This window comes from Anopheles coustani, chromosome 3 (genome assembly GCF_943734705.1).
Source record: "Anopheles coustani chromosome 3, idAnoCousDA_361_x.2, whole genome shotgun sequence".
Lineage (NCBI taxonomy): Eukaryota > Metazoa > Arthropoda > Insecta > Diptera > Culicidae > Anopheles > Anopheles coustani.
This window is the reverse complement of record NC_071288.1, coordinates 74,630,490-74,658,370: the sequence shown is the minus strand read 5'-3', so window position 1 is coordinate 74,658,370 and position 27,881 is coordinate 74,630,490. Positions and strand designations below refer to the sequence as shown.

Below are 27,881 nucleotides of genomic sequence, written 5' to 3'. Positions count from 1 at the left end.
ACAACAGGAGAAGAAAAAGAAGAAGACGAAGAAGAAGAAGAAGAAGAAGTAAAACAAGAAGAAAAAGAAGTAGAACAATCATTCTGACTAGTAAAAAAACAAAATAAAGTATAAAATAAAGCAAGAAATTTATTAAGTTATTTAAATAGTAGAGGAGGAAGGTTTAACTAAAACAAAATGGATTAAAAAATAAGTCATACTTAATGAGTTTCATACAAAGCAAAATTTGAATAAATTAAAAAATGTTAAAAAAAAACTGGATAGTGATTAAGTATCAAAGCAGGGAAAATGATAACAAAGAAAAAGAAGATAAACAATTTTTAATTAGTAAAATAATGCTAAAAAAAACAAATATGTAATGGTTGATGGGTTTTAAACAAAACAAAGTTTGCATAAATAAAAATGGTTTAAAAATTGGAAAGAAATTTGTCAGACAATAAAAACAAATTGATTCAGGTAACAAAGTAGTAATGAGATAAGAAGAAGAGGAAGGAGAAATGAATAAAATGAAGAGGAAAATAATTAAGATAATAAAAAAGCTATGATAGATAAAAAAAATTAGTAAAGGATTGCTGTATGTAACAAGCGTGTAATGGTTGATGAGTTTCATACAAAGCGTAGTTTGAATAATCCAAAATGATTAAAGGGCTTGAACTCAGGCAAATAAATTATAAAACAATTCTAACGTCACCTCGTAAATATTATATAGAGGTTGATTAAATAAAGCAAAAATAAACCCAAATGTGAGTAAGGACCTTTACGTCCGATTAAAACAATAAATGCTTGGGTTCAACAAATCAACAACTCACATTATGCTGTTTCCATTATCTTATCGGGCTACGTAGTGAATCATAGACTAGGCCCGTTCGAGAGGTTTACTTTGAGAGGCTTATCACCGAGCTTCGAAGCTCCGGGCATCAAACCGACGAGCCTCCACTTTACTAGATCGAGCCTGAACTTAGCTGTCACCTCCGTCAGCTTCGTCTGTCCTATTGCTCCATTCTTGAGGTGGGGAGATTTGATTTGCGGATTGTCTCACCTCAGCAAAAAGCAAGAAGGCGAAGCTCGTCGGGCGAGTTTTCCACGCACGCATACACACTTCCGCACGCGATCGTCGCGGTCGGCCCTCGCCAGCAGATGATAAAATTTCCCATCCAGCCGGCGCTATCGTCCAGTCGGCGCTTGCACGTTGCATCGAACGGTTTGGGTAGTCGAGTAAAGGTTCGCTTTCTGCACGCCGGAAGGAAACACGAGTGTTTTCCACGGAAAATCACGACATCGCAGCCTCCCGCGTGGTCCTTCACTCTCTCTCTCTCCCGCTCTCTCCGTTTCTCTCTCATCGCGTTTGAGTTTGCAACTCACAGCAACGTGTTTCGAGCAGATCTCACGTGTGCGTGCACTTTTCGAGCAGCGTCTCGCGTGTGTGTTCCCGCAGTCCCACAGCCTCGATCGTCGGTTGCAGTTGAACGGTTGGTTCAGTCGGTAGCTGACTTTGCTCGTGGTCGGATCGTTTCGGATCGATAGCTGCGCTTGCCTTTCTACAGCCTACAATCCCGTTCTGTGGCTTTTGTGAGTCGTTCGTGCAAGTTTTGGGATCGCCAGTCGATCTTTCCCGTTGGAGCAGTGATCTTGTGCCTAGTGAGCGCTCGTTGCGTGCGTGAATTCGTTGCTTCCAAAACTCTTTGTGACCGTTTGTCCAGAACCTTTCCGCCGCCACCATGAGAGAAATCGTGCACCTGCAGGCCGGTCAGTGCGGTAACCAGATTGGAGCTAAGGTAAGATGTTCGAGTGTGACTGGGATATGTCTTTAACATTATGCAGGAGTTCAGAAAGTCGAGTTATATCTGGTCTACATTGCAAACTATCTTTGAGTTTACACTTTCTTCTCAAAAGATCCCAATTCTGGGCGTACTTTCCCTATGTTGGCAACTGTTAGATAAGAGTCGGTTCAAACTTTTGCACTGGAACATCGGCATTGCGATAGGACTATCTCGGAAGTTGTCGTACACCCTGCGATAGACCTTGTTTTCTTGTCTTTTCTCCGAACTGAAGGGAAAAACAAACGAAAACAAGATCTTACCATGCGCTCTTTGTTCTGGTGGCATGTGGAGCTGATGCCGGCGTGGTGGTGCTGCTGCATCGCCACGACCATTTGCCACGACGCGGCCACATCCGGCCATGCCGTCGTGGCCTCGCTCCGGGCGCTTTGCTTCACGAAATAATCAGCCCCGTCTGCTTCTTCCGCCCGTACCCATTCGCATTGCTCTTACCGCGGACGAAAGAGGGTTTAAGGCCAGACGACGCGAAATTGCCATCATTCCGCCTGCCTATCGGGATAGAGTAGCTGGAGCAGCATTAGATATCCAGCCCTAGGTCTAGGTTTTGCTCGCTGGAAGCTAGCAACGCCCGATTGGCGTACCCATTCTAATTAACGGCCTCCGTTCGGCATGACTGACCGCCCGGAGGTCTGACGTTTTCGCGAACGGGATCCGCGAGCCGAGCTTCAAGCAGATCGCGCGCCCCGGAGCCGTTCCGGTGCGGATTTGCGAATCAGCGAAGCGGCTCCCAGCTCGGCTCGGAATGGATGGCCACTGGGACGTCAGAAAGAGATAGAGACGGGTGCGGGGGGAGAAATGGAACACTGGAGAACAGAGGCCGCACCACTGGAAGTCGGGAAGAAAACGAAAAGGAAGCGTTTGTGCAGTGTAACGACCTCCCACGGGACCTCAGCTGATATCTGGTGTCGGGTCGGGTTCTGCACTGGTACCCTTGGACGGAGGAACGATATGGTGTATAGTACAGCTTTATCAGCATTTTGGTTTCCTTTTGACGCCTTCCTGTGTTGGAAGTCGGTGCTGGCAGCGGCGTGGTCTTATATTTTTGCAACACGTGCACAGTTGCCTGAAAAGTTGAGCTGATCTTTCCATAGCGGAGGTAAGGCACATGTGTGTACCACATGTTTATCAACCGAGCTACATCTCCGAAGGCTCGCAAGGAGGGAAATACCATGACTCAAAAAAAGAACAACAATAAATATGCATATGCCTGAAAGGCTAGACCGGCAGTAGAATGCCACGCACACTCATCTCAGTTGAGAAGAATCCCATACAACCGGCATATGAATCATTGCAGGCAGACAGACGACGCAGCAGGCTGCGCGTTGCAAGATAAACACTTTCCCAGGCGCATTTTGTTTGTCGTTTGCAAACGAACGATCGTGTGCCGTTTTCGTTGGAATCTTTCGCCACTCACTTCAGGAGATAAGTGTCGATAAGTGTTACGCTGAAGAGCCCCGCTCGGATTTCGTCGGTCTTAAGAGTCCAATCATCTCGCCAGCGTTGTTATCAGCTTATCACTTCCTTGCGAATCACGACAAGTGTTTTTGTTTGACCAATCGTAAACCGGTGAGTCAAGGGTGATTTCTGATTCGGGTGTTCAACCAACAGAGTCTTTTAGCAATTACTCACAAAAATTGCTATATATCTTGAAGTGAAAATCACAATTGCGAAAAAGGGTAGACAGGCGTTGCTAATCAAACGTCATCAAATGATGGAGAGTGTGTGCTGCACGGTTCCATGGCATCATTCTGCGTGTGAACGTCCCGCGTTGGAGTTGCCCTATCGTCTCGTATCGCAAACGACATGGTGAAGGGGGCAAAGCGTAACGTGCCGACCAACACGAAGCAGACGCGATATTACCCTATCAGTCAGTTGGGCGGTTCACGCATGATAATTTATTTAAAAAAACTGAATTCTACAAAAAAAATAAAACAGCTAAACAAACCCACCAAATATAAACATTAGCTAATGATTGAGTGGAGAGAAAAAAGGCCATATCTTGCTCTGGAAACATCACACACACCGAAGTTTTTGTCGGTTGCCTTTGCTTTTAACAACATTTCAAGTATATGAACGCTTAACCACTCGGCCAGTGAGCCTTTAGTCCTTAGTCTGCAGTTTTGCGCTGAGCCATGAGAAATAAAACAAAAACCGTCTTCAACCTTGACCCTTCCCGCGTTGGGTTTTGGGAGTGTCAGCCGTTTTTTTTCTTCGCCATATTCATTTCATTCATAGCATTCCATAGCATGCTGCTCCAAGTGTTTTATTTGGCTCACACACGGCCCTCGGTAGCGCGAAAAGAGAACTATCTCACGCACACACTCCGTGGCAGATATGAAGGAGGAAAAACCAAAAAGATGAAAACCTTTCTCCAAGCGAAATGAAACGAAAAAAAAATATGGAAACCAAAAGACACGATGGCGTGATGGGCGAGCGGAATGAATGGGAACACTAATGGTTTTGGAGCACGGGAAGCTCCAAAGTGAATTAGATTATAAATCACACGCGCCGGGAAAGAAACGCATATACGTGGTCGGATGGTGAATTGTAGTGGCTCAAGCCTTCGTTTTTTGGTTTTTCTCTCGAATGTCTCGAAATGGAAATCCCATTCCATCGTCATCGTGAAGCGACACAGTCAGGTGCACACGCATATCTCATGATTACCCAGTGTCAAAACAACATTAATAATAGAGACAAGAAATGATTTGAACCTGCCCAGGGAGGTTGGAATGGAAAGTAAGAAACCTCCCGCCGACGGTTTGGGTTGGCTGGTTTGGCTTCGAATTAACATGCCACTAACCCTTAATGAAAGCGTGACCCTTAAGTGAACGTACTTTCACCCAGTGCAAAGGTTAAGTGCAGCTGGGAAGATAAGTTTCCACCCGATCCAATGAAGTAATGAAGTAATGAAAATCTTATTCCACCCAATTTGGAACACCACTAGATTAGGCTGCCGCGGTGTGCATATAGCAAAACACTAGCTTTAAGTCCAAAGAAATAACTCCATTGGAAGTACCGCTTAGCAAAAACCAACATCCTCTCAATAAGGGTCTCTGCATGGTATCGTTCTGATTACATAAACAGTGACCCACCGCTCGCGGGCACCTGCTCCATCAGCCATATTGTGCGTAAATGTAGTAGACCACTCTATTTGCGAACTAGCAAAATGGCTTCCAAATATGGCCGTCTAGTCAACGCGAGCAACTGCGAGTCGAGGTCGAGGTTAGGTGCGCACCCGAGCCGCGGCTGGTCTCTGGAGCTTTTCCGTTAGCGTTCCGATGATTGGCTTGAATTCGCAAACGTAAGGTAAAAAGCAAACAAGACGTAACCTTCCCATCTGTCAGCATGTCGGGTTGCGATGTGGTTGAACGTCAGGTGGAAGAGTTTCCACTCCGCTGCGTTCAACACTTGTTCTCTGTGCGGAATCGGCTCGGGAATCTCGCAGTGACTCCTGCAGGTCGAGACCACAAAACCGCAAATCTCTGAAGCGCAATCTCACGCCAACTTCGATTGCCGAGCTTCGTTTGCCACCGAAGATCACCGAACAATCGATTGGTATGCCGTTGGGATGAGGTGTGCGAATGGCGATGGGATAGAATTTCCAATTAGTTTCCACACTTTTCCTGTATGAAAGCATATCCTACCCTAGGCTTGGATAATCGGACGCATTAAGACTCATTAAGGGTAGCATTCCAGGGCGAATACACCTTTGTGGTTGAAAAGTTGAGCTAACTCGCTGTAACATAATCGAAAGATAAGTTCTATTTAAATCACAATCGTAAACTGGAAATCAATCTCGGCAAATTTTACAGCAGCAAATTTTATTGAGCCAAATCAGGGATCTAAATTCGGACTTTTCTGGCATAAGATAACGGTTGTCCACGGACACCGAAACAGACCCGAGCTTTATGGTAACCCGCAAACCGTGTTTACGCCCGGTGACGAGTTTTATTATGCCCTTTTTGCCAAACGCCACCGGTTCAATCTCAAGACAGCGCCGTCACGGTTCGATTGTTTTTGGTTCGTCATCGTCGGCCCCACCCCTCTTTCGGGCTTGGGTTTCTTCCCGGTAGCCGCCCGGTAGTGGTGGTGTCGAAAAGCGGCAGCGAAAACGGGAACGAGAAGGCCCCCGCGGGCCATAAATGCACTGCTTGCCCGTGCTCCTCAGCTTAAACTTCTAACGCCCCGCGCGGGAGTCATTAAACTCCGGCAACGCCACGATTCGCGAAGTACCGAGCGACGTCCGGTTTTCAAAGGCCAAAGCCGATCAACAAGCGGCTCGCGTGTTCTGGACTGCGGACTGCAGAAGGCTCTGGTAGCTGATTTTTCCCCCATTCGCGGGAGAGGGAAAATTAAATCAAACCCATCCGAGGTGCGCACGGTTCAGTGCACGATGATTCTGGGACTACCTGAAGCCCGGTGCCGTAGCGAATCGGTTATGAGTTATGGGCATTATTACTCCGTGCTCCGTTTGTGCTTAAGCCTCCGTCGTAGAGGTGCTGTGTGCTGCCCGGATGGGTTCCGCAATGGTTCGCTGCATCCACGCCAGAACCGGCTGTTTGCTACTAAGAACTTTCCGAAGGATAGATTAATGAAGAAACCCGATCGGTTCGGTGAACGGCGGATCTGAGGCTGCAACTTTGATCTGCCCAGTCAAAATCTCTAAGGGACGGTGGGAATTTGGCGCGTGGGAGCACAGCTCCAACAGGTCCCTGTGTATCTTAGCCTTAGAGATAGCCTAATGAGTATTATTTTACACCGTTGGTTAAACCCTTAAAATGCCAGGAAGCTGCTATTACTAAGTCGAAGAGGGATGATTTATCTGTCTTGAAGTAATAGCAAGTGACGCATTAAGTACGGTATAAAATAGCATAAACCACCACCCGGAATCGAGTTCGGTGAAGTAATAAGCTACTCAGCTTTGTGGTTTCCCCCCACTGAGTATGAAATTTCGGGGAACTCAGGAACCGTAGAAGAGTCCGATCACGATTAGGCGATCAATATGGAAACGCCTTATCGGACAACCGTCAATCTAAACATTGAATGATGGGATTTCGATGCGGTGCATCCGCGCCAGCTGCCGGCTGGCAAACACGAGAGTCGAGCGAGCTGAATGTGGTGCGTTGTTGAACTGTTATCTTGTACGTCGGTTAGCAAATATTTCTTTTCGAGGAGTCGAGTTCATAAAGTTTATTACGAAGATAAATAGTTTCCTCTATTTACATTCCTTAATGTTGGCACAGTTTTTCGATACCTGGAATTCGCCACTTCATTGCGTAACACTTTTTCAAATTTATAATTTAGCTTTTGATAAATCCTTTTCATAATTTTGGACATATTGACGTGTTACCTTAATTGTTTAACGATAATATGATTTGCACACTTTGGAGTTACGACTACATAATCTGATATCTATAAAATATATATATATAATGAAATCGATTTCCAAGATATTAGAACTTGTTGTTAATAAAATCAAAAACAAAAATCATTATATCAAAATTATTGCTTCGTGATGGAGCCATACAACTAAAGATTAATTAACATCATCATCGCAAAAGTCACCGCGCCATCGGGTAGCTTTACCAGTGAAGCATCCTACCTTCCAAGACTTCACCGAAGAGCTTCTCGCAGTTGCCACAAACTGGCCATCAACGTATGCGTTCTGGTGATCCAGAAGAGTACCTCCGGTGGTTCGGCGTGACTTTGCGTGTGTGTTCCTCGGCGGCCGGTTTTTGGTTTGTTTCTCACTTCCTAGAAATTCTGGCCCTAGACAAAACGGCCGCCGGTGCTCTAAACAAGTAATTAACATCGATAATTAACTTGAGTCGCCGACCGGCTTCGGGTCGGCTGGTTGCAGGTTCATGCAGACCCATCGATGCTTCTGTACGGTGTGGTCCAGTAAACTCTGAGTTAGTTGATGCAACCTGGCGGTGATATTTTTGGAAGTCCCCTACGGATCCCTACCCGGAAAACTTCACAGCTCGTGACTCGCGGGGAGGTCTTTGGACTTTCCCGCCTTTCGTAGGGTAGGCGTCTGCTGTCTCCCGGCGTAATTAGTGCAAGCTTGATGTGCAGTGCTGTCCCATGTGTTTAGATTCCCAGAGGTTGAGATGAAGATCTGATGCACCGCGGCGCACCGAGTTCTAGGAGTTTTCGGCGCTTCGGCGACGGTGTTAATGATGCGCTACTTCTGGTTCCGAAAGGCGACGGAGAAAATGGTCTACCGAGGTCAACGATCGGCCGGAGGGAGAAAGAGACCAAGCGTCTGGTCGATCAGAATGTGGAGGTCCATTCTGTTAAATAACTAAACATGACGCGTGAAGTGAAACACGATACACGATCGACAGCGTGCAGCTCGAAATCGGGAGCCACCAAGACACCAATGTCGTGCAGGTCTTTTCCAGGGCTTCCGATACAAGCTCCCGCCTCCTCACCGTTCCAGCCCGGTTTTGTGATGTAAAACACGCAGCTGTCAAAAAGCGGACCCAACCCGACCGGACAGGAAGAAGAAGCTAATGCTGACAAGGGACGGGGGTTGATACGGCCATCCTCCGTCGTTGCCTCGGAGCGCTTCACCGGAATACGGAATGTCTTGCCGGCGGCAGTTCGCGGTTTTTGGGCTGCGATTGCAAAATTGTCGTCGTTTGATGTGCGTGACGCGAATGACAGACAACCGGGACGTCGGGCGGGGCATTAGTGTCCTTGACTGGAATGGGCCGAGCGCAGAAACCTGTCGGACTGGTTCGCGGTGAACGAAAGCCCCAGCGGTTCGTTTCCATCACGGGTCAATGTCATGGGAGCCCAAATAAAGCCATTTTTCCTTTTGGTCAGCCAACCACAAAATCGTTATGTGTCGACAATTTCGGACAATTGTTCTCTTAACCGGGGCAACTTCCTGGCCGCAATAACAATGGAGAACGCTACCGTGCGAGCCTACCGGGCACGAAGATTGGAGTTCCTCCGAACATTCCGCGACATTAGTTGACAATTAGTTATGCTACGGACGTATCTCGAGTTCGTGTAGAACAAGTTCCTTCGATTGCTATCTTAGCATGACGATCTCTTCGATCAGTTTTGAGGTGGGCTCTGTTTGCACAAGTGTTTTATACGAAACAGCGGCCTTTCATTCTATCTCTTTACGAAGAACATAAAGGTAATTATTCTCCGAGGTATTTTTGACAAACTTCTGACGGCCATGTAGGGTTCTTGTGTTGAATCTCCTCTTGTATTAGAGGTTTGGATGGCGTGTTTATTGTCATATATCCAAACATTTATATATTCACATTTCTTTGGTGACTTATCCAATCATGTTTGTCTCTTACAAGACTACTCCACTTCTAAACGTAATAATAAAACAGTAAAATTAGACCAAATTAGTCTGAAGATGGAATCAATATAGACTCGCTAAGTCAAGAGATTCTTCCAGGAACAACCAAATCTGACGCCTTACACTGGCTCGAGTACATGTTCCCGGTGTTAAAAATAAATCTCCTCAAGTCGATGCTGCAGACGACATGCACCCAAAAAGGGGAAACGTGGTAAATTTTCACTTTCATGCCTACAAGTGCGGCTTTCTTGTTGCACTTGTTGTCCACCCTCCCTGCACAAACATGTCGTACAGGCATTTGAAGTGTGCGTCGTCTCTACACTTAGGCTTCGTTCGTCCCTCAGTCACACCCTGAGCTCGCGTTTTGTGCCTTTAATGATGTGCCAAGTTATCAACGAGCTCGGGATGCGTCGTTGTTGCATTTAGGGAAATCTCTTTGCAAACTCCCGCCCAATGGGAACACCCTTTCTGCCATGCTGGGACTTGCGGTTGGTGTTGTATTGAAACTCTAAATTTAAACCATGTTTGTCAGCGGCCCAACCTAAGCCGATCGCATTCGTAGCTAGTCTTCTTGGAACCGTGAAGTACCTCCAAAAATGTTGTACCTTCTGGTGACTGTGGATCTCGGAACCTGCGCGCATCTTTTCGAGTGCCGTCATTTTGGCACCAAACCCCTCCCTCAGAGGCTGCGCGTCTGATTAGGAATGTGTCGCAGCAGAACGAGATCGGACCAGGAGTTCTAGGTATTTCGCCAACTCGGGAACGGTTTTGGCGAGCTAAAAATACATCGCCTCTAAACACGCACCCGGCCTTAAACGCCGGGGCTGGACATTGCGGCGCAGTCACGCGATGTTGAAATAGAAAGCGCATGATTAAAATGGAGCTAATTGCCGGCAATCGTCCTCAGTGGCATCGGACGACGCTCTGACTCACGCCCAAGAACCGACGAAAATCGCGATCGCAGTCCCAGAAGTTCGGACGGTCGACGCGGGCTGTAATTTAATTTGATACAATTAATTAAACTTTCCCCTCGCGGCACAACATGGACATAACAAGAAGTCGCGAGAGAGGTCCGACTTTTTCTGCCAGGGCGGCAACGTTAATTGTTCTTTTGTTGGGCAAACAGAATCCTCTCGATTCCGAGGGCCTTTGCCGTTATCAGAGGGAACTGCACCGCTGTTGGTTCTGGATGAGCGAACGAAAGCGCTAGATCCAATTGAAGGCACGCTTATCGAGGTCACGTAGAGGATCCGCCTGCCGGGGAGGCCGGTCGATGGCTCGCAATCGGGTCTTGAGCGCTGAATCGCTCGCCCAAATGCAATCACAATCGTTGTTGTCCGACCGTTATGCTCCGTTTGTTGGCTGGAGGAGAAATTGTTAAGGTTTGTTTGTGGACGCCTCGGTTTTTGCTGCTGCTTTTAGGAAGCTTCAGTTTTTCTTCGTTTCGCGTAATGATAAGCGAAGTAATGGGAGAGGATCATTGTCCGTGCGTTTTACGAAACGATGCCAAACCTTCCAGAAAGATTGCGCCTCGAGTGGAGGACGACTTGTTTCCGTGTGCGCAACTATTTCTTTCCAATTTCGACAAGCGTTCATTTGCGTACGGACTGTTTGATATGTTTGCTTTCACCCAAAACGGTGTTGCTCCAATTCGATGTGATTTGAGTTGTTCCAGAATTATGTTTCCAGAGAAAAGGCAACCAGCAAATTCATCGTTATTAATGCTAACTTTCCATTTGTTTCTTTAATTCCAGGTAAGCGTGAGACGAACCTGCTGGACACTTGAGATTAGTATTTACCAAAATTCCTTGTTGAACACAGTGTCTAAAAGGTAGGTTTTTTGGAATAGTCTACCTGCTGGTAGCTCTACAAACCTTTTTGTGAAAGAGTTCATGCAAGGGAGCGGAAAATATGTCCAACCTTTGAAGAATTGTTGATCTCACCTTATTCCTCGATGGAGTTATGATTCGCGAGAAGAAAAAGAGATATGACCAAAGGGGGGAAATTAATTAGCTCGAAACAAGACCCTGATTTGTTCGCCATCCCTCATCTACTTTGTCGTCAAACCCCAAAGGAAGGTGCGTCTGGTGCGGTGGGGGAGGGGGGAGGGGATTCGTTTCCTTGCCTACTTCGCCATTCCGTTCTTGATTGCTCACCGCAATATTCGCGCCATTTCCTGCCACTCGCTGAACCGTAACATAATTCACTTGCGCGAGAAGCTAAGACTTCTTTAATCCGGCTTAGAGTGTTAATGCTACGATGAGCTCTTCTGCTCTTCACCGCGGACAATTTTCCTTGCGGTAGGAAAATACTTCGTGTGACGAACGAGCCACCGCGGTGGTGGAATGCAACGTACCGTCTTACCTCGACGCCGAAGAAACCTTGGAGAAGCCTTGGAGAAGCGTGGCGATGAAAATGCGAAAAATTTATCTGCTAGCATCAATCAACCCTACACACGAAGGGGGGAAGGCGAAAATCTGTAACGGTGGCACGCCCGGCCATGCCCCCACTCCGACGGCTCCTTTCTGCTGAATGCCGAACGGAACGGGAACGGGAGGACCTAGAGGCGGCTCGGGCGGCTAAGTTAAGGGTTAAGCATGACTGATTAAGATTGCCACTATATCGAGTGAGTGAGTCGGCTCAGTCCGCTTCGGGTTGATGAGGGGCCAATTTGGCTTTCATCTTTTACCTCCCCGCGGTTGCCGCGCAAATCCACCGTGTCCAGCCCCGGGGACCCCTCTTGAACTCTTGAAGCACGCCCCTGTAAACCCTGGGCTGCCAAATCGAGTTAATATCATTTACAACAGCTTTTGAGCGGCCCGAGTGCATGGCGGGGTTCCGTACCTGCGTGGCGCGATGCTGACAGCACCCATTCCACTTTGTCCGCGATGCAAATTTCCTCTCCTTTCCCACCCGTCCTCCCTTTGGCAGGAGAAAAGATGAAAACATGACGCGAGCTGTCAACGATGGAAGAAATGGCGATCGACGGGAAAGAAAAAAAGGCGCTTCCAGTCGGTTCGGAATTTCGGTGCGAGAAGAAGAAAACAAGCGAAAGTCTAATGCCTTTCGGCTGCCAATGTGCGTGTGTCGTTGGAAAGAGCATTTCCGGTGTCCGGTTTATTTGTTTTCACTTTTCCCACGGACCTTTCTGAAGGTACAACATTTAATTTGCGTCACCGTTTTGTCTTATCAGTTTCGAACGCTTTACGCAGCATAATGTTTTACGTGCTGTTTTGTTTTTCGGTTAGTTTTGTTTCGACTTCCTACTGATGTTTATGGTACGAGAAAATTATTTTTAGTTGTAAACATCTGCAACAACACTTTGAATGTATTTTCCATTTCGTTGGCTCCGACCAAAAATCTCCTAATAAAAGGTAATAATTCTCGAGCCCATAATGTTCCCCTTGCCACCAAAAAAATGGTAATGTTTGCCATTTCAAACAAAAAACATGAGAAGTAATCTCTCCACGGGGGAAGTGGCAAGGAAAATAGAAATCGGCTTCAAGCCGAGCACCGACTGAAAGTAGAGCATTGAAATTGATTCCATCGTTTGTGTTTTCTCGTTTTGTTTGTCCAACGTGTTTCGCGATCGCTCCCATCGTGTTCTCCAGTTTTTTTTCCCTTTTGATGCCCATTTGGCAAATGGCAAATCTGCGAATCGATTTTCCGGATGCCCCCTCCCCTCCCGCCACCCGGCCGTTCGCGCAAAGTTAATTGTCATTTCGTGAGTTCATTTAGAAAAAAAAGAAAAACAAAACGACGGTACGGTACCGGATGGATCGATCTTTGGATTGGCTTTTCTTTTACGGGGGGCCAATGGAAAACTGGCCGGCCACGGAACGACGATTGAACGATTCATGCTGTGACAGACGGATGGTCGGTGCTTCCGGGGGTGGTGGACGCTGGATGAATGGTTGCGAAATTGGAAAGTCGATTTGGCTTCATTGTTTTCTACGGAACGTAAGTGATTGAAGCTTTTTTACCGCTTTCCAGCAGCTTGGCCGTTAACCTGTCCAAAGTAGTTAATGGTGGGCTGGGAAAATGTGAAAATTGTTCGCGACAAACTGGCAGGTGTACTATAAGAAGAAAAGTCAGTACAAAATTCGCAGACGAAAATCAAGGGAAACACTACTTTGCTAACACTACGCCAACACATAATCTAAATTATTCGGGCATGTCTCTATTAACTTGAACACACCTGTTCACTGAACAATCACGCTGGAATGCGTCGAAGAAACGGTTAATGGCTAACGAGGAGCTGTAAAGAAATTGCAAAAATACTAACGGCTCTTAAATAAAGTTAAAAAAACGCTCAACCAACCGTGCCCTATTTTTCATTAATCTTGTGCGCTGATTAATTGATTCGTGTTTCTGTAATTAGCTCCTGTAAAGTAATGCACCGGTGAACATGTTTTAGCCAGTGGCTTGTACTGATAAATTGAATAAATAACTCTTCAAATCGTCACTATCGAAAGGATGAAAATGTTAGGGAAAATTATTTTAAATAAAAATTTGCTAAAACGAGAAAAATGTTGGAAATTATGTAAAAAGAAGTCATCAACAACATTTGGTGATTGTTTGAAAAACAATAATCTTATAATTGAGCACACTTTATTTGGGAGTTATATTTTTATGCTTATTCTAAAGTTATGTTTTGACTCTTTCCAACAAAAATTTATTTGAAATACTTTCAGGAAACACCGGTCTAAATTCAGTTTTGGACATAACTTACTATTTTTTTTACATTTAGTTGTTTTGAGTGATTTCATTTTATTTTTAAAATTATGACATATTTCAAATGATTGATATTTTACCGAGTAGTATAAACCTTACTATATGAAATTTAATGAATACTCCTTGGCATATGTCGCATGCATACGCGGATAGATGGTTTTTTTACATTAGAACCATTTAGGTTAATTTCAATGAAAACCCCAACATTTCTACGTTTAATTAATCTTCTACGTAAAGCTTGCCGAAAGTTGTAGACAATTTTTGGTTTGTGCGACAGAAGTTATAGATTTTATGCATTTTCATAATGTGTTGTTTTCCTGCTAACCAATGTAGAGATCTTTCATGTTTGTTCACTGTAGAGAACTTTATGTTTGTGTTTAGTAAAACTGAGTTTCAAATATAAAAATAAGATAAATTTATTAAAAACCAGGAATCAACGGAGGAAGGAACTTGATGAGTGAACGGTTTCAGCAGTTTTCTAATTTTAAGTGTACATTAAACTTCATACAACAAAAATAAAAACAAAAATATGTACTAGGTATATAACGAAGTAATTTAAACTTAAGCATAAATCATGCTCTTTTTAAACGAGTTGTTATTCTATAGAGCCTTCTTGAGTTCGCAGTATTTTCAATTGCTGAAATACGCCTTTCGTTGAACCGATTGCTCCAAGCTGAACCGGGGAAAAGCCCAAAGGCGGTCGGTGGAAGTTAATCTGCTCCGAGCAGCAAAAATAAGCGCCCCGGATTCCGTTCGTCTGGCTCGCACGCGCACTTCATTTGTCAAATTGGATCGAAAGAGAAGACGTGGAGCGGTAGGAGTGCGTGAAACTGGGTCATGGGCGGTCGATTGGGGTGAGGAGGGCGGAAAATCTGCAATCCACCGCTGACGTCGATCGCCGTCGATCGCTTGATCGATCGAACGGTGGAGGAGGATACGTTTGGCTAGCAGCAACCGGTGTGGAAGCCGCTGAAGACGATAAATTGGGGGGAGAACCTACATTTCGCTCGGGCTCGGGAGCGGTTCGCTGTTTTGGGGGCGCTTTTCTTCGCGGAGAAAATTTTTCAATAAGCTGATTCAACGGAAGGAGAGCAAGCAAAAGAAATAAAAATAAGCCGTGCTAAACAACGCATGCTGGTTGGAATTAGAAATTGCGAGATGGCGTGGCCCGCGGACGGGTGGGGTGTGGCGTCGGCTACGGTTTGCGAATTTTCATGCGACCACAATTTTCGCAGACAGCGAGACCGGAGAAAGGAGGGAGGGAAAGAATTTGGCTCATCGTCTTTTCCTTCGGTTCATTTCCGCCCAACGGGTTTTTTTTTATTTTCGAATAAATCTTTCCCGTCTTTTCGACAGCGAGACACGGCGCGACAACATCTTGGGGGAAAAATAGAGGTGAAAACAAGCATTTTCTTCGCCCGGAAAGCTCGAAGCAACGTTTGACCACCGTATCGAACGCGGAAATAAAACCTACATGATTAACGCAAACATGCGGCTGGAACCGATTTTCACCCACGTGTGGAAAATCCATTAATTACCACGCTAATTGCCACCTGGGTGGACGGCGTTGCATTGCGAGGGGGAGGCACTGGAGTGCATGGACCGTAATCGCTGGGGCGAATTTGGGTTACGCCTGGTGTTACACCGGGTGTGCTGTAATTATGACGGTCACGGTCCTCCCCCACGCTGTTTTTCCCTCCCCAAAACCGATCGTGGTTCGATGGAATTTTGATCGATTTGATGAGTTCGATAGACGGAGGTGTGTGAAGGTGGATCGTTGGGTTCAAAAAAAAAAAACTCCATAAACGTAAAGCGAAGATAGGAGCGAACGTACATCAATCAGGAAGGAATGTGGAGAGCCCAACCCGAGCGACATATGCACGTGCTTCATGATCGAGGTTAATGCACACGCGGTGAAATATGAAGCCCTTCGACGTGAAGATCTTATCGGTTTCGGTTCCGTTGCCGGGAAAAAGTAATATGAACGTTTTGGAGGTATTTTTTTACCGACATAATCAAACCCCACGTTGGTTATCTTTGAGTTAAAAATTAAAAAAGGAAATTGTGAAGGGTTTGAAATGATTTATTCAACGGCCATCAGTTCCACATGATTTTGGGCTTTTTTCGATATCGAAATACATCTCAATTGTATATTAATTAAGTGAATGGCACCTCTTTGTGTCTCTTTACAAGACACTTTCTACCTAAACCAAGCGTGCAGATTAAATTTCGAAAAGCGCGTTGCGGGACAATTTTTGTAACAAGCAGCCATTATGATATCGCTTGTCCGGGAAAGAAAACGAAAAAATAAATGATCGTTCGTTCGTTCACGATTTGCATTTTAAAATCAGATAGCTCGCCCGCTGACGGACGGGGGGGATATTTAAGAGGTGCGATGGTGACGTGAGGTGAAAAGCGTGATTGGTGCACCGTTAGTCTGTCCGCGTGTGGCGTTTGATTTTTCTTTTACTACCGGAGAGGCATTTTTTTTTGTTGTGTGTTTAATTTGGACATTTAATGGATTGTGATTTAACATGGGGTGATTTAAATTTAAAAAACTTACATGACTTCTGGACCCGCACGAATTATTGCTCGCCCGAGAAAGAGGTTTTCGGGTTTGTTGGAGTGCTTTCTCGACCGGAAGAGGAACACATTCATTTTCTCCCGAACACGCGGTAACGGTGGAAAGTTGAACCAATTTCCCGGGGGCCTGCGTTACGGAAGGCATATAAATGTCACTCGATGCTGGAGAAAAAAACTGTCCCAACGTGTCCGACTTGATGCATGTTTCCATCGCGCGCGCGATTTGGAACGAGATTCGTCGGGAGGGAAGAAACAAGCGTCGGTGCTGAAACCGTTAGAGGTGAGGCATGTCGCCATAATCACAGATTGCGTTCGAAAATGGTCTTAAAAATATGAAACAGTCGAATTATGTCGTTTTGTACAAGTGAACTACAAGTTCACACGGACCGACAAAACAATGGACAGATCTATTTCGGATAGGAATTCGGGCACGGAAACGACTTCCGCCGCGTTCTACTACGAAAAAACAAGGCTTTCCCGAAGACTTATGAGGTGTGAATTCTGCCGTCCGTCGAGCGAAGCGATCATCGTGTCGATCGTCAAGAACCGCTACTCCACCGGTCGACGTTAAACTGATTCAAATTGCTCTCATCACGCTAATTGCGGCCTGGTAGGCACACGCCACACCGAGGCGGGGGCATTTTCCACACGCCTTCCCGAAGGCGAACGACATTGATCGCATCGCGTTGTGGCGTGACAACGATTTCTTGCTCCTAATGTGAGCTTCTTCGGTGGAAAAACAACACTCCAGGCCCGCTTCCATCTCTTCTACAACTTCTTCAAGGATCAACAGGAAGGAGGTTCTTCGCACACACCTGCTTCTAGTTCTTCTTCACGCGGGTCTGCAAAATAACGCGTTTACAAAACCCGGTTCCACGCGCCAAGATTGATGTTGTGGTATCGAGTTCATCCGCGGGGTGGAGACCGTTTATTATGGTTTATGATAATGTTCTGTTTGCCTTTCTTTCGTTCCGGGTCTTTTTTATTTAACCCTGTTTCACTCAGTAGCAAGATGATCATCATGTCGAGCTCGAGCGGTACCGTACGGCCAATTTTGGGTCGTCAAGTTGTACGGTTGGAAGCGATTAAGATGAACGGCGATTAAGCAGTGCCAGTTTTCGGTGCAGTTTTCGGGTTGTTGAAGCGTTGTTGTTTTCCTTTCTTTTGGGTACATGGATGGTAGCCTTCGTTTTTAGTCATAACCGGATGAGGTAATTGGATCCTGACGATGGTCGTTCCATGCGATCAGCTGTAGGGGATGTTTTTTTTCGGACGGGGTATTCGTGCTGTTAACTCTATTCCAGTGTGACACATTTGTGGTAGAAATAAACGTTCTGTTAGTTTTGACTTACGTGACGTGAGTTTGAACAAGACGTGAAAGAATTCGTGGTTTCCAATATTGTGGAATAAAAATGACTCCAACGAGAAGCTTGTCTTACTAGATGTCGTCAACTCATCGAAGAGAATGACAAATAGAATTGTTTCTTTAAAAAGAAATCAAATGATATACCATTTCGCTTGGAAATATGCTAAATCACAAAACGGAATACTTTCCATAAAAAATATTTTGGTACTTCACTGCCACCATCGTACCGGCTTGTGCTATCATCTCTCACAATTGTGATATCATCTGCCACGATTGTGGTATACATGCCTCACTTGGCTTGTCATCTGTCACGTTTGTGGATTCATCTACTGCGTTTGTCGTATCATCTGATTAGTTTGTCCTATCAAATGGTAAACCCTGTAAGTCAGTGACTCGATTCAACTAATTCTCAACTAAAGTAAGAGAATTGGGGGTCGTTATAGACTCCAAGCGAACATTCACAACGCATAGATTCACCAGGGATTTTGTGACAACTAAATATTTATGTACCGTCTCGACAATTAAGAAACAGAGACTTATTTGCAATTGACCAATACCGTACGAAATATGCAAGATTTGGACCACTTCATCATATTATGCCAAGTTATGACGAGCATTCCGTTTTTATAGGTCTAACAATATCAAAATCAATGATTAAACATTTTGTTAATTCCAATCATCGGTAATTCTTATCTTTACTTCAACTGTGAACTTAACTTCGAAATAAGTTATGTTTAGTTTGGTACACTTGCTTGACGACAAATAAATAAATGAAACAATATTGTGAAAGCTTATCTTAACAATAACTTCTCTTATATAACACTCGAATTAAAATAGCTGCCATTTGACTTCAACGTAATTTTCGATTTTAATATCTTGAACACGGCTGAAACTTTTTTCTTAAAAAAGACCTTTCTTAAAATTCAAACCTACATTTGAACTAAAAGTTTTAGATATTTTTGTACGACCAGCTCTGAGAACTAAGTTGACCACCCCTATTTTTCAAATCTGTAAATGCCTACTTTTTGCTATATTTTTGGTTATCTTTTCGCGTTTGCACCATTTTGCTAATTTGATGTAAAAAAAGAGTAAATTCGAGTTCTTTCCAACTTTTATATCTACAAAATGCATAATATAAATTAAAAAAAGGAGCTATCAATCAAATACATTATGCAATATTAAGAAAAAGTCATAGTTTTGCGATTACTAAAATTGAAGAAAAAAAACGATTTCATAGTCACGCATCTCACACAATCTATCGAAACGCTCGTGTACGGAATAATACGAAACCAATGGAAAATTTTAAAAAATCCACGAATTCAGGGACGTTGTAGCGTTTTTAAATGAGCGATCAAATGACCGTTAAAAAACAACATCACAAGTTTCCAAAGCAATGTACTCTAGTGTTAATCATCTTTGGTTTACGGGTGATGTTATTACTCAGAACGATATACATTATTTAAACACTTCGACCTATTTTTACAGCTTCATTTTCCGAGTCGGCGTCACGCTCAGCTTCTCAACATGGCCAATTCCGCTCGGCAGCTGTACGCATTTGTTTTACTTTTGCTCTTGCTAGTTTTTTTCCCCGCCAATGACTAATCCGTATCGGTCGAATGCACCCGCTCGTGGGGGACATTTGTATTAATCATACCGACATGCCCATTAATGGCTGCGCTTTAACTAATTGTCGCGAACAATAAGAAATGGTGTGCGCCCTCCAATCGAGCTCGTTGATCGTTCGCGACGCTCCATTTCGCGACGGCGTTAAATTCCATTCCGTGCCCGGGCCCGGACGCGGATCCGATGGCCGGGAATGTCAGCAATCCCACTTACCATTCATGATGTCTTGATGAGGTCTTGCCGGGTCCAATCGGCGGGAGGGGGAAAGGAGATAATTGGAGCCGGAGTTGGTTGACGAAAGTCTGGCCCCGCAAACAGCCAGACAATAACAACACATTCGCATTGTCGGATGGGGGATTCGGATTCGCGACGGATCCTCTGGTTCTGGAGCGTCGAATAACCTTCTCCTTCGAAACCCATCTCTTCCACTCGATCTTCGGTTTGGTTTTTGTCTGAAAGCATCGGCGAGAGAAAACACCACAAGCAGCACAAGCGAACCAACTCGAGCATGAAGTCACCGGGAAAGTGCTAATGTGTGCTCGAAAATGTTCTTTCCGGACGTGCACTGCAAATTTCTGCCCGGAGACGGGCACGTTCGAACGTTCTTTCTCGACGGTTTCTTTCGTCGATGTGTTGCTTCCTTTGTGAGCAAAAAAGTGAGAGTGGTTGCTTCCTGATGTGACCCCGAACATATGTCCGTCGGTGATGAAATAAAATATTCCATTCGCCGGACCATACTGCACCAGACCTTTGGCCAAAACAAAGCCAAAAGTGAGACGCCTTCTTCAGCCTTGGTTGAGCTGGAAGAACTTCAGAACGTTACTTTGTAGCAGTTTTATGGGTTCATGCCGGAACTCCGGACGGATGTCTCGGTCCCGGGGAGCGGATGGGGGACACATGGAGTTCACATTTCAGGGCCGTAGAAGTTCGATATTGCATTCTGATGTTAATGACGTTCAGGTTGCAGCTGCACGGGATGCGACATACGTCTTATAGGAAGTTGTCGATGGCGTCGATGTGGCGAAATGTTTTTTGTGGAAAGGTACAGCGGATTGAATGACAGAACACGCATGTCGACGGCGAAGAACATGTCATAAAACATATCGTAAACATGTTGGATGAATGAGAATGATTCATCATCAGGCATCAAGAGTAGAATTCCGGTGAATATTTTTCCCAGAACTGTGCTTAAAAATTAGTCACGCATTAAGTCGAGTGAGAAGAAATCCAAGCAAATCCAATAGCAGCTGTAAAACGGGAATAAAATGCTTGCAGACGTGCTAAGACGATAGTCATAAAAGATAGAACATGTGCCACCGTCAACTCCACAACTCCATAAAATCATGATCTTCATCGAAATCAAATAATAAAACCGTTGTATCATAACTTCATTTCATATCTTTTTTATTCGTCACGCATCACCACGCCGAATATTTCCGCGTTTTCCTGTCCCCAGCACAACTTTCACGCTTATCGCATCGATCATTGAGCAGATCGCTTCCCCACCGAAAAGGCGTAGCAAACGCATGCTGGTGTCGCGGGGGCCATAAATTATGCTCCGCGGTGTCTAAAAATACTAATAAGCCAGTGCGGCCGGTCGTGCGCCGCCAGGCATATACATGATGCACCGCCAGAGATGCGTTCTTTATGCGATGGTGGAGATGCATTTCGGGAGATGCAGAAACATTTTCCAACTTGGCGACCCGAAGGAGGTCCCGGTGGTGGTGGAAGCTGGGACTTCTTGACAGAAGAGTGTCCCTTGCAGAGTGCGAGTGCTGAAAATAGGCCGAACTGTGAATGTGAAAGATAAATTATGTTGCTCCCACACGGCGGCATGTCTGTTCGACGACCTGGACGATGACCTGGACGAACGCGAAAGGTGAACGTACCCGATGCAGTGGTCGCCCGAAGTCTGGTCTATGTCGGACGACGGGGATGATGAACCTGAGCGCAGTTGGACTCCACGTTGGATCGTCATCATTTAGGGACCGATTTCGCCAAAAGCCTAGCGTGAGACTACAGCGGGGTTCAGGTCCACACGAGAGCTCTCCGATTCGAAACGCCTTCTATAAGCGCAATAGCGCAATGGGAAGCACACGAGACGGGAAGGTCTCCAAGGCCACTCGGACAAACTTCCCATGGTTATTCGAGGTGGTCTGGTGGCAACCGCGGGTGTACAAATCCCAACTAGTCACGTCCCGCAACCACCGTGACCAACAAGCCATCCTCTGTTGCTGCGGGTGCTTCTTCGTCCGGAAGTCGAATTATTGCTCCACGCCAGATCAGTGACGAGGTCTCCTGGGGTTTACTGAATAGAACGCCTTAATTGCGGGGTACAATAAACAAATATTATTCGCTACCAAATCCGTGACGTCTGGTTGGGGTGACGGCGAGGGTAACGCAGATGTGTCCTCCTGATGACTTTGTTCGAAGAATACCATTGGCCACCCGTAGACCTTCCATTGTGTGATCCTCAAACTTGCGTGAACAGAGAAAAACTCCCGAGCATAGCAACACGATCCATGTCGTAATGCTTGTCTAGAACGTCTTCAAACAGGCACGTATAACCATTCGCGAAGGTATTCTAATCGATGCGATGTGATTGGAAACTCGGGGGAATGATTGTGTTCCATACACGACGGTACTTTGTCTATTGTTTGTATGTAAATTGTCAACCCGACCCAGTTGCGTGATACCTCGAGCGAACGGGAAAACCTTAACCTTCCCTGTTGATCGGAAGTGACAGTTATGTAGCGATGAGTAGACCGCAGCCTAGCCGAGCCCTCTCGATGTCGGTTGATTCTTATAATTTAGCTCCTCATCCGTTAGCTTCCAGGACCGCAGAAGTTCCACTGTTAACGACCAATGGAGCGTTCGTGCGTTCGTGCGTGCGGCTTCTCTACTGTTTTTGGGCCACCCTTTTCGGCAAAGGAACCACGACCGGGCGGTGCCTTTGGTTGCGGGGTGCCAAGAGGAGTCGTTAAAAAAGGAAGTCAAGTCTACGGAACGCTGGTTTTGAAACATTTCGTTTATGGTTCGACCGCATACCGATTTCGGGCGAGCGGAACGGTAGTTTTGTTTTTTTGATTTTCGGTGGATAGGATGTCGACCCGTCCGGTAATTCCTGCATGCTTCTAAACAATCGTACATGGAACAGTAAATTATTGTGTCACGCTTTGCTAGCCCGGAAGGGGTGGCCAAGATGATGGGTTTATGAGATGTTCTACAAGTGAATTTCTTTCGAAAATTGTGCCACCGGAATGGGACCCGGGGAGCTTCTGGAGGTCCACAGGGGGTCCCATGGAGCCTCTGCATGCTGACACGCTGTTTGATGTTCGTGGTGGTGATGTGAGCCAACTCCCTTTATGGCCCTTTAGCCCAGATATCCGACCATGTGAGTCATGTGTTTGACGGGAAGCCCTCCAGAAAAATCGTTTTGTAGTTCTGGGGCTATAATTTAGAAGAGACATAACTAACCATCTAACTAACATAATATAAGTTTACATTTCGCTTTCAAATTAGATTTTCATAGACAGTTTAAGAAGTTAGATAGCGGGATCGGGGGTGGTCATGCGTTTTAGGTCCATTATCCTCCTGGCGATCGTGGTCTTGGCGTGATCTCGTATCGAAAAATGATGTCGGTAGCTAGTTCCAATGCTTTCGTTACAAGCATTCAACAGGAAGCGCCTAATGAATGCAGCGCGAGAATGTTACATGAGTTTTTAATTAGACTCTCCGTTCGTTCTCGCCGAACTTCTGTCGGCACTTCGGAAAAAACCCCTTCTCGGTCTATTTTTTTATTTTTCCTCCAAACCATAACAACCAAATCCTAGGAAAGAGTTATCGCCTGACACATCAACAAAGCCTGTCTGACGCCACACAGTGACGCCAGGGTACGAGCGTGGGCCGAGGTGGGAACCTTCTTCTGGTGCGTTTTTTCTTTCTCTCCACGAAATTGGAGGGAAAACGCTAACCCTTTTTGGGGATTTATTTTTGGAAGAAGTTGGCGCTAGTAATTCGGTGGAGCGAGAAAATGCCTCGAAGACAGTTGGATGGACGTGGACCGTTTTCCGGGGGATAGTCGGTCCCGGATGCTGGCCGGGAAAGCTGGCGTTTCACTTGCATGCAGGCCGTGATTTATGTTGCGCTTTCGCGAGTGATATGTTGTCACTTCCGTATCGTCGTCAATGTCAGCGCAGACTCTCCGCTTTCGGGAGCTGAACTCAAAAAAACCCGTCAAATGAATGAATACGTCGCTCTAGTTTACGACCCAGCGCAGTCACCATTTCTTTAATCTCAGCTTAGGTGAAAGACAATCCCTCGCCACCGAAAACCACCGGACGTTGGGATACCACATTGGGAAGATGAATGACCCGGCTCCGCAAGATGACCACGTGGAAAGACCGTTTAACCTCACTCGCGGTAGCGAACGGAAACGCTAAGCCCCGGAAAGGTCTCATCATGCCACTCAAGCCGACAGCATTGAATTTCCCTGCGTGCGCTTTTTCTTTCGTTTCGTTTTCCGTTTTTCCAAACTAATTGACGACCGCTGTCAACCCCGGTAGCCGAAGACAAAACGCACATTGCGTGCGTGCGGACCGCGTTGGTTCCCTTGGGTTGGCACCGCACCGATGCACCGATGCAAGAGGTCTGATTTATTTATAGTCATTAACTCCACTGCACGCCGCCGTCGGGTCTTCCTTGTTTGGGGCAATCTGTCCCCGCGCGGTAGTTTATTTTTAAGGTCCCGCCACTTTTCCTCGGGGTGGAGTGTGTCGCTCTCGGGACGAGTCCCTCCCGACTCGGGGAAAACCACAATCGAACGACCCACAGAAGTACCGCCAGGGGTCGTTAAATTTAATTTTTATTTCTATGAAAATGTTAACAAGCGCCTTCGGACATGCGTTTTCCCTTTTGCATGAGACCTTTTCGAGTGGTTTTTCGGGAACTCTCTGACAAACGCTAGTAGACGAAGTGCTACGCGACACCGATTATGGCTGCCGTGGATTAGATAAACGGTACGCGGGATCAGGAACCTTTTGCGGTCACATAAAGGGTGTTTGGTTGGATGGGTTGTGTTGGCCGTAAACTTCCTCGAACGTTTCCCGGAGAGCGTTGGAGAATTATGACTGTTTTCCCTGCCGGAGATGAATTACGTTCAGCTTCCTAGAGTTCCCAGGAACGAAGCAAAATGTCACCATGGCTCGATGCAAACTAATTCGAGCGTGTTAAAGCTTACCTTCCCTAAAACTTGGGCTTACCCGCGGTAGTTCCCGTTTATCCCGGAGGATCGTAAATTATTTTTTAATGACTCGGTAAGAAATTTGTCGCCTGAATACACTCCGGAGGAGCGCTGCTCGAAACCCACATCGAACGATCGGTTTTCGATCCCTCGCTGGGAGAAAGAAACATAACGGAGAATGCCTAAACCAAACTTCCTAGGGGAGTCCCAACCGGCACATATGGGTTGATTTGATACGCGTTAATGAATCCTGCATTGGAGTGGTTTTACTATCGCACGCTAGCGCTTTTGAGGCGATCGCCCGGGAGCCTCTGTTCGATACAGTTTATTACAGGCCGTAAACGGTGGGAAAGATTTGAGAAAATGACCAACGACGCAAGTTTTCTCGGTGCTTTATGGGTAGGAAGTAATTAAATGGAGATTCGGGGCAAATCTCTAGGGATTGGAGAGGGCTTTGAAAGGGCCCGATTAAGTGTTTTAAATTTGGATCCCCGCTTAACGAGCGACTCCTAAGTGGAAGCTAATTATTTTGGTAAACCGTAGGCAAAGGTATCATATATGGGCATGATTTAGAGAATCTGACAAATAAGTTTTTGAAATTTCAACATACACTAACACTACAAAATTTCCTCATCTCTTTTGTTGCAGTTCTGGGAGATCATCTCCGAGGAGCACGGTATTGATGCCACCGGTGTCTACAATGGGGAGTCCGATCTACAGCTGGAACGCGTAAGCGTTTACTACAACGAAGCCTCAGGTGAGAACGAGCGCTGCTAATCTAGAGCCAGAAGTGACGTAGGAGAAGCAGAAGGCATCTGCATCCAATGATAGTCCCATACAATCAGCACAACTCTGACCGTTCAATTCTTTTGCTAGCAACAACTCCTTGGGCTTCTTTTTGCCCGTGTCTCTACAAAGCTGAACGCCACCAACTCTCTGATCCGTTACTCGTGTTAATTATCGATTCAGGCACTGCGCGTGGTTTGTAGAACCGTTGCGGTACCGTCATTAAGTTGTTCTATCGGGGAGTACAGATGACGTAGTAAGAATTTGCGTTTGATGTTGCAATTCCGCAGCTGGGCGGATACAACGAAAGAGGGAAGACCGCTGTCCCAGCTATTAATAGCTTCCGGTTGTCGTTGTCATTCGAAACGATAATAATTAGAATGCAGGCAGGATGGCCCACGGTGGACCTCTAGGACGTGCCGGGAATTGCATCGATTCCCCCGGATGGTTGCATCGGATGTTGAGTCATTCGCCGGTTCGAAAAATCACGTTGTCGGAAGGAATTGTAGTTGGTTGTTTTGCTGATTCATGGTTCTATCAGAAGTTTGGTGAACATCGGATCGCTCGTCAGCATCATATCTTATAATTCGCCGTGTGGTGCGGGTTTTGGCTTTTTCCAGCAGTTTCCCGCTCGTCCGGTGGGAAGTATGTGCCGCGCGCCATCCTGCTCGATCTGGAGCCGGGAACGATGGAGGCGGTCCGCTCCGGCCCGTACGGCAAGCTGTTCCGCCCGGATAACTTTGTGTTCGGGCAGTCCGGTGCCGGTAACAACTGGGCCAAGGGCCACTACACCGAGGGTGCTGAGTTGGTCGACGCCGTGCTGGATGTGGTGCGCAAGGAGTGCGAGAACTGCGACTGTCTGCAGGTAGGTTGTGGTAGAACTTCTCGCTTTTGGAACGGTTGTCTTATCCGTGTGTGCACGTGATTGCATACTTTTAGGGGTTCCAGTTGACGCACTCGCTCGGCGGAGGTACCGGATCGGGTATGGGCACGCTGCTGATCTCGAAGATCCGTGAGGAGTACCCGGATCGCATCATGAACACGTACTCGGTGGTGCCGTCGCCGAAGGTGTCCGACACGGTGGTGGAGCCGTACAATGCGACGCTCTCGATCCACCAGCTGGTGGAGAACACCGACGAGACGTACTGCATCGACAACGAGGCGCTGTACGACATCTGCTTCCGCACGCTGAAGGTGCCGAATCCGAGCTACGGCGATCTGAACCATCTCGTCTCGCTGACGATGTCCGGCGTCACCACCTGCCTGCGGTTCCCGGGTCAGCTGAACGCCGATCTGCGCAAGCTGGCCGTCAACATGGTGCCGTTCCCGCGTCTGCACTTCTTCATGCCCGGATTCGCGCCGCTGACGTCCCGTGGCTCGCAACAGTACCGCGCACTGACCGTGCCGGAGCTGACGCAACAGATGTTCGATGCGAAGAACATGATGGCCGCGTGCGATCCGCGCCACGGTCGCTACCTGACGGTCGCCGCCGTCTTCCGTGGGCGCATGTCGATGAAGGAGGTCGACGAGCAGATGCTGGCGGTGCAGAACAAGAACAGCAGCTACTTCGTCGAGTGGATCCCGAACAACGTCAAGACCGCCGTCTGTGATATTCCGCCGAAGGGGCTCAAGATGTCGTCGACGTTCATCGGCAACACCACCGCCATCCAGGAGCTGTTCAAGCGCATCTCCGAGCAGTTCTCCGCTATGTTCCGTCGCAAGGCCTTCTTGCATTGGTACACCGGCGAGGGTATGGACGAGATGGAGTTCACCGAGGCCGAGAGCAACATGAACGATTTGGTGTCCGAGTACCAGCAGTACCAAGAGGCGACCGCCGACGACGAGTTCGAGCAGGAGGAATGCCAGGACGAGATGGAGGGCGAATGCGTCTGAGCGGCCGGCCGGAGCGAGGGGACGCTGTTCCATCTCCAGCGTAACCGACAATCTGTGCGGATGGTGCGCTGCCCACTTTCGCATTTTTTTTATTATTTATTACAATTTCTCGTAGCTAGGCAAACGATTTTATATTCCGAATACCGGAGACTGCGTGTGTGTAAAGAGAGAAGGTAGAAGGAAGTAACGACATCGTTTATAGTAACGGTAACATACTGGCGGAAAGAAATCGGATAGAACGCAAACATAACTTAAGGACCTCTACTCGACCCCTCAAACTTAACGATCCTCTCCGCGAGAACCAACGAAACGCCTTCACGAACGCCAGCCACTCAATATTCTCTTGGATCTCAAGACATGACCTATTTCAGAGCGGATTTTGTAAATTCTTAACGGAGCAGCAGGACGACGAATACCGTGGGTGTTAGTTGATGCTTTTCAAAAGGTCGGAAATCCCTGCACACCGCCTTGGATGTACTCCAGCAG

General features: G+C 46.6%; 1 protein-coding gene across 3 annotated transcripts; it reads left to right on the top strand.

Annotated features, from left to right (window-relative positions):
* Positions 1-22: 22 nt before the first annotated feature.
* Positions 23-27,526, top strand: LOC131258910 (tubulin beta-3 chain). Of its 3 annotated transcripts, XM_058260306.1 has the most exons (5): positions 23-44; positions 1,711-1,775; positions 25,365-25,473; positions 26,126-26,367; positions 26,442-27,526. In XM_058260306.1, exons 2-5 carry the CDS (start codon positions 1,719-1,721, stop codon positions 27,393-27,395), a joined length of 1,362 nt encoding a protein of 453 aa, XP_058116289.1. In that variant the 5' UTR covers positions 23-44; positions 1,711-1,718; the 3' UTR covers positions 27,396-27,526. The 3 variants fall into 3 exon arrangements, with proteins under 3 accessions (XP_058116289.1, XP_058116288.1, XP_058116287.1); XM_058260305.1 differs by lacking the exon at positions 23-44 and having other exon boundaries at positions 1,719-1,775; positions 26,123-26,367; XM_058260304.1 differs by lacking the exon at positions 23-44 and having other exon boundaries at positions 1,719-1,775; positions 25,365-25,485.
* The last annotated feature ends 355 nt before the right edge of the window (positions 27,527-27,881 follow it).

Bases quoted from the DNA above. Each gene is read 5' to 3' on its own strand.
- LOC131258910 (XM_058260304.1), top strand. From the start codon at position 1,719: ATGAGAGAAATCGTGCACCTGCAGGCCGGTCAGTGCGGTAACCAGATT. The intron at 25,486-26,125 runs GCTGCTAATCTA...TTTTTCCAGCAG, and splicing joins AGCCTCAGGTGAGAACGAGC to TTTCCCGCTCGTCCGGTGGG. The intron at 26,368-26,441 runs GTAGGTTGTGGT...GCATACTTTTAG, and splicing joins AGAACTGCGACTGTCTGCAG to GGGTTCCAGTTGACGCACTC.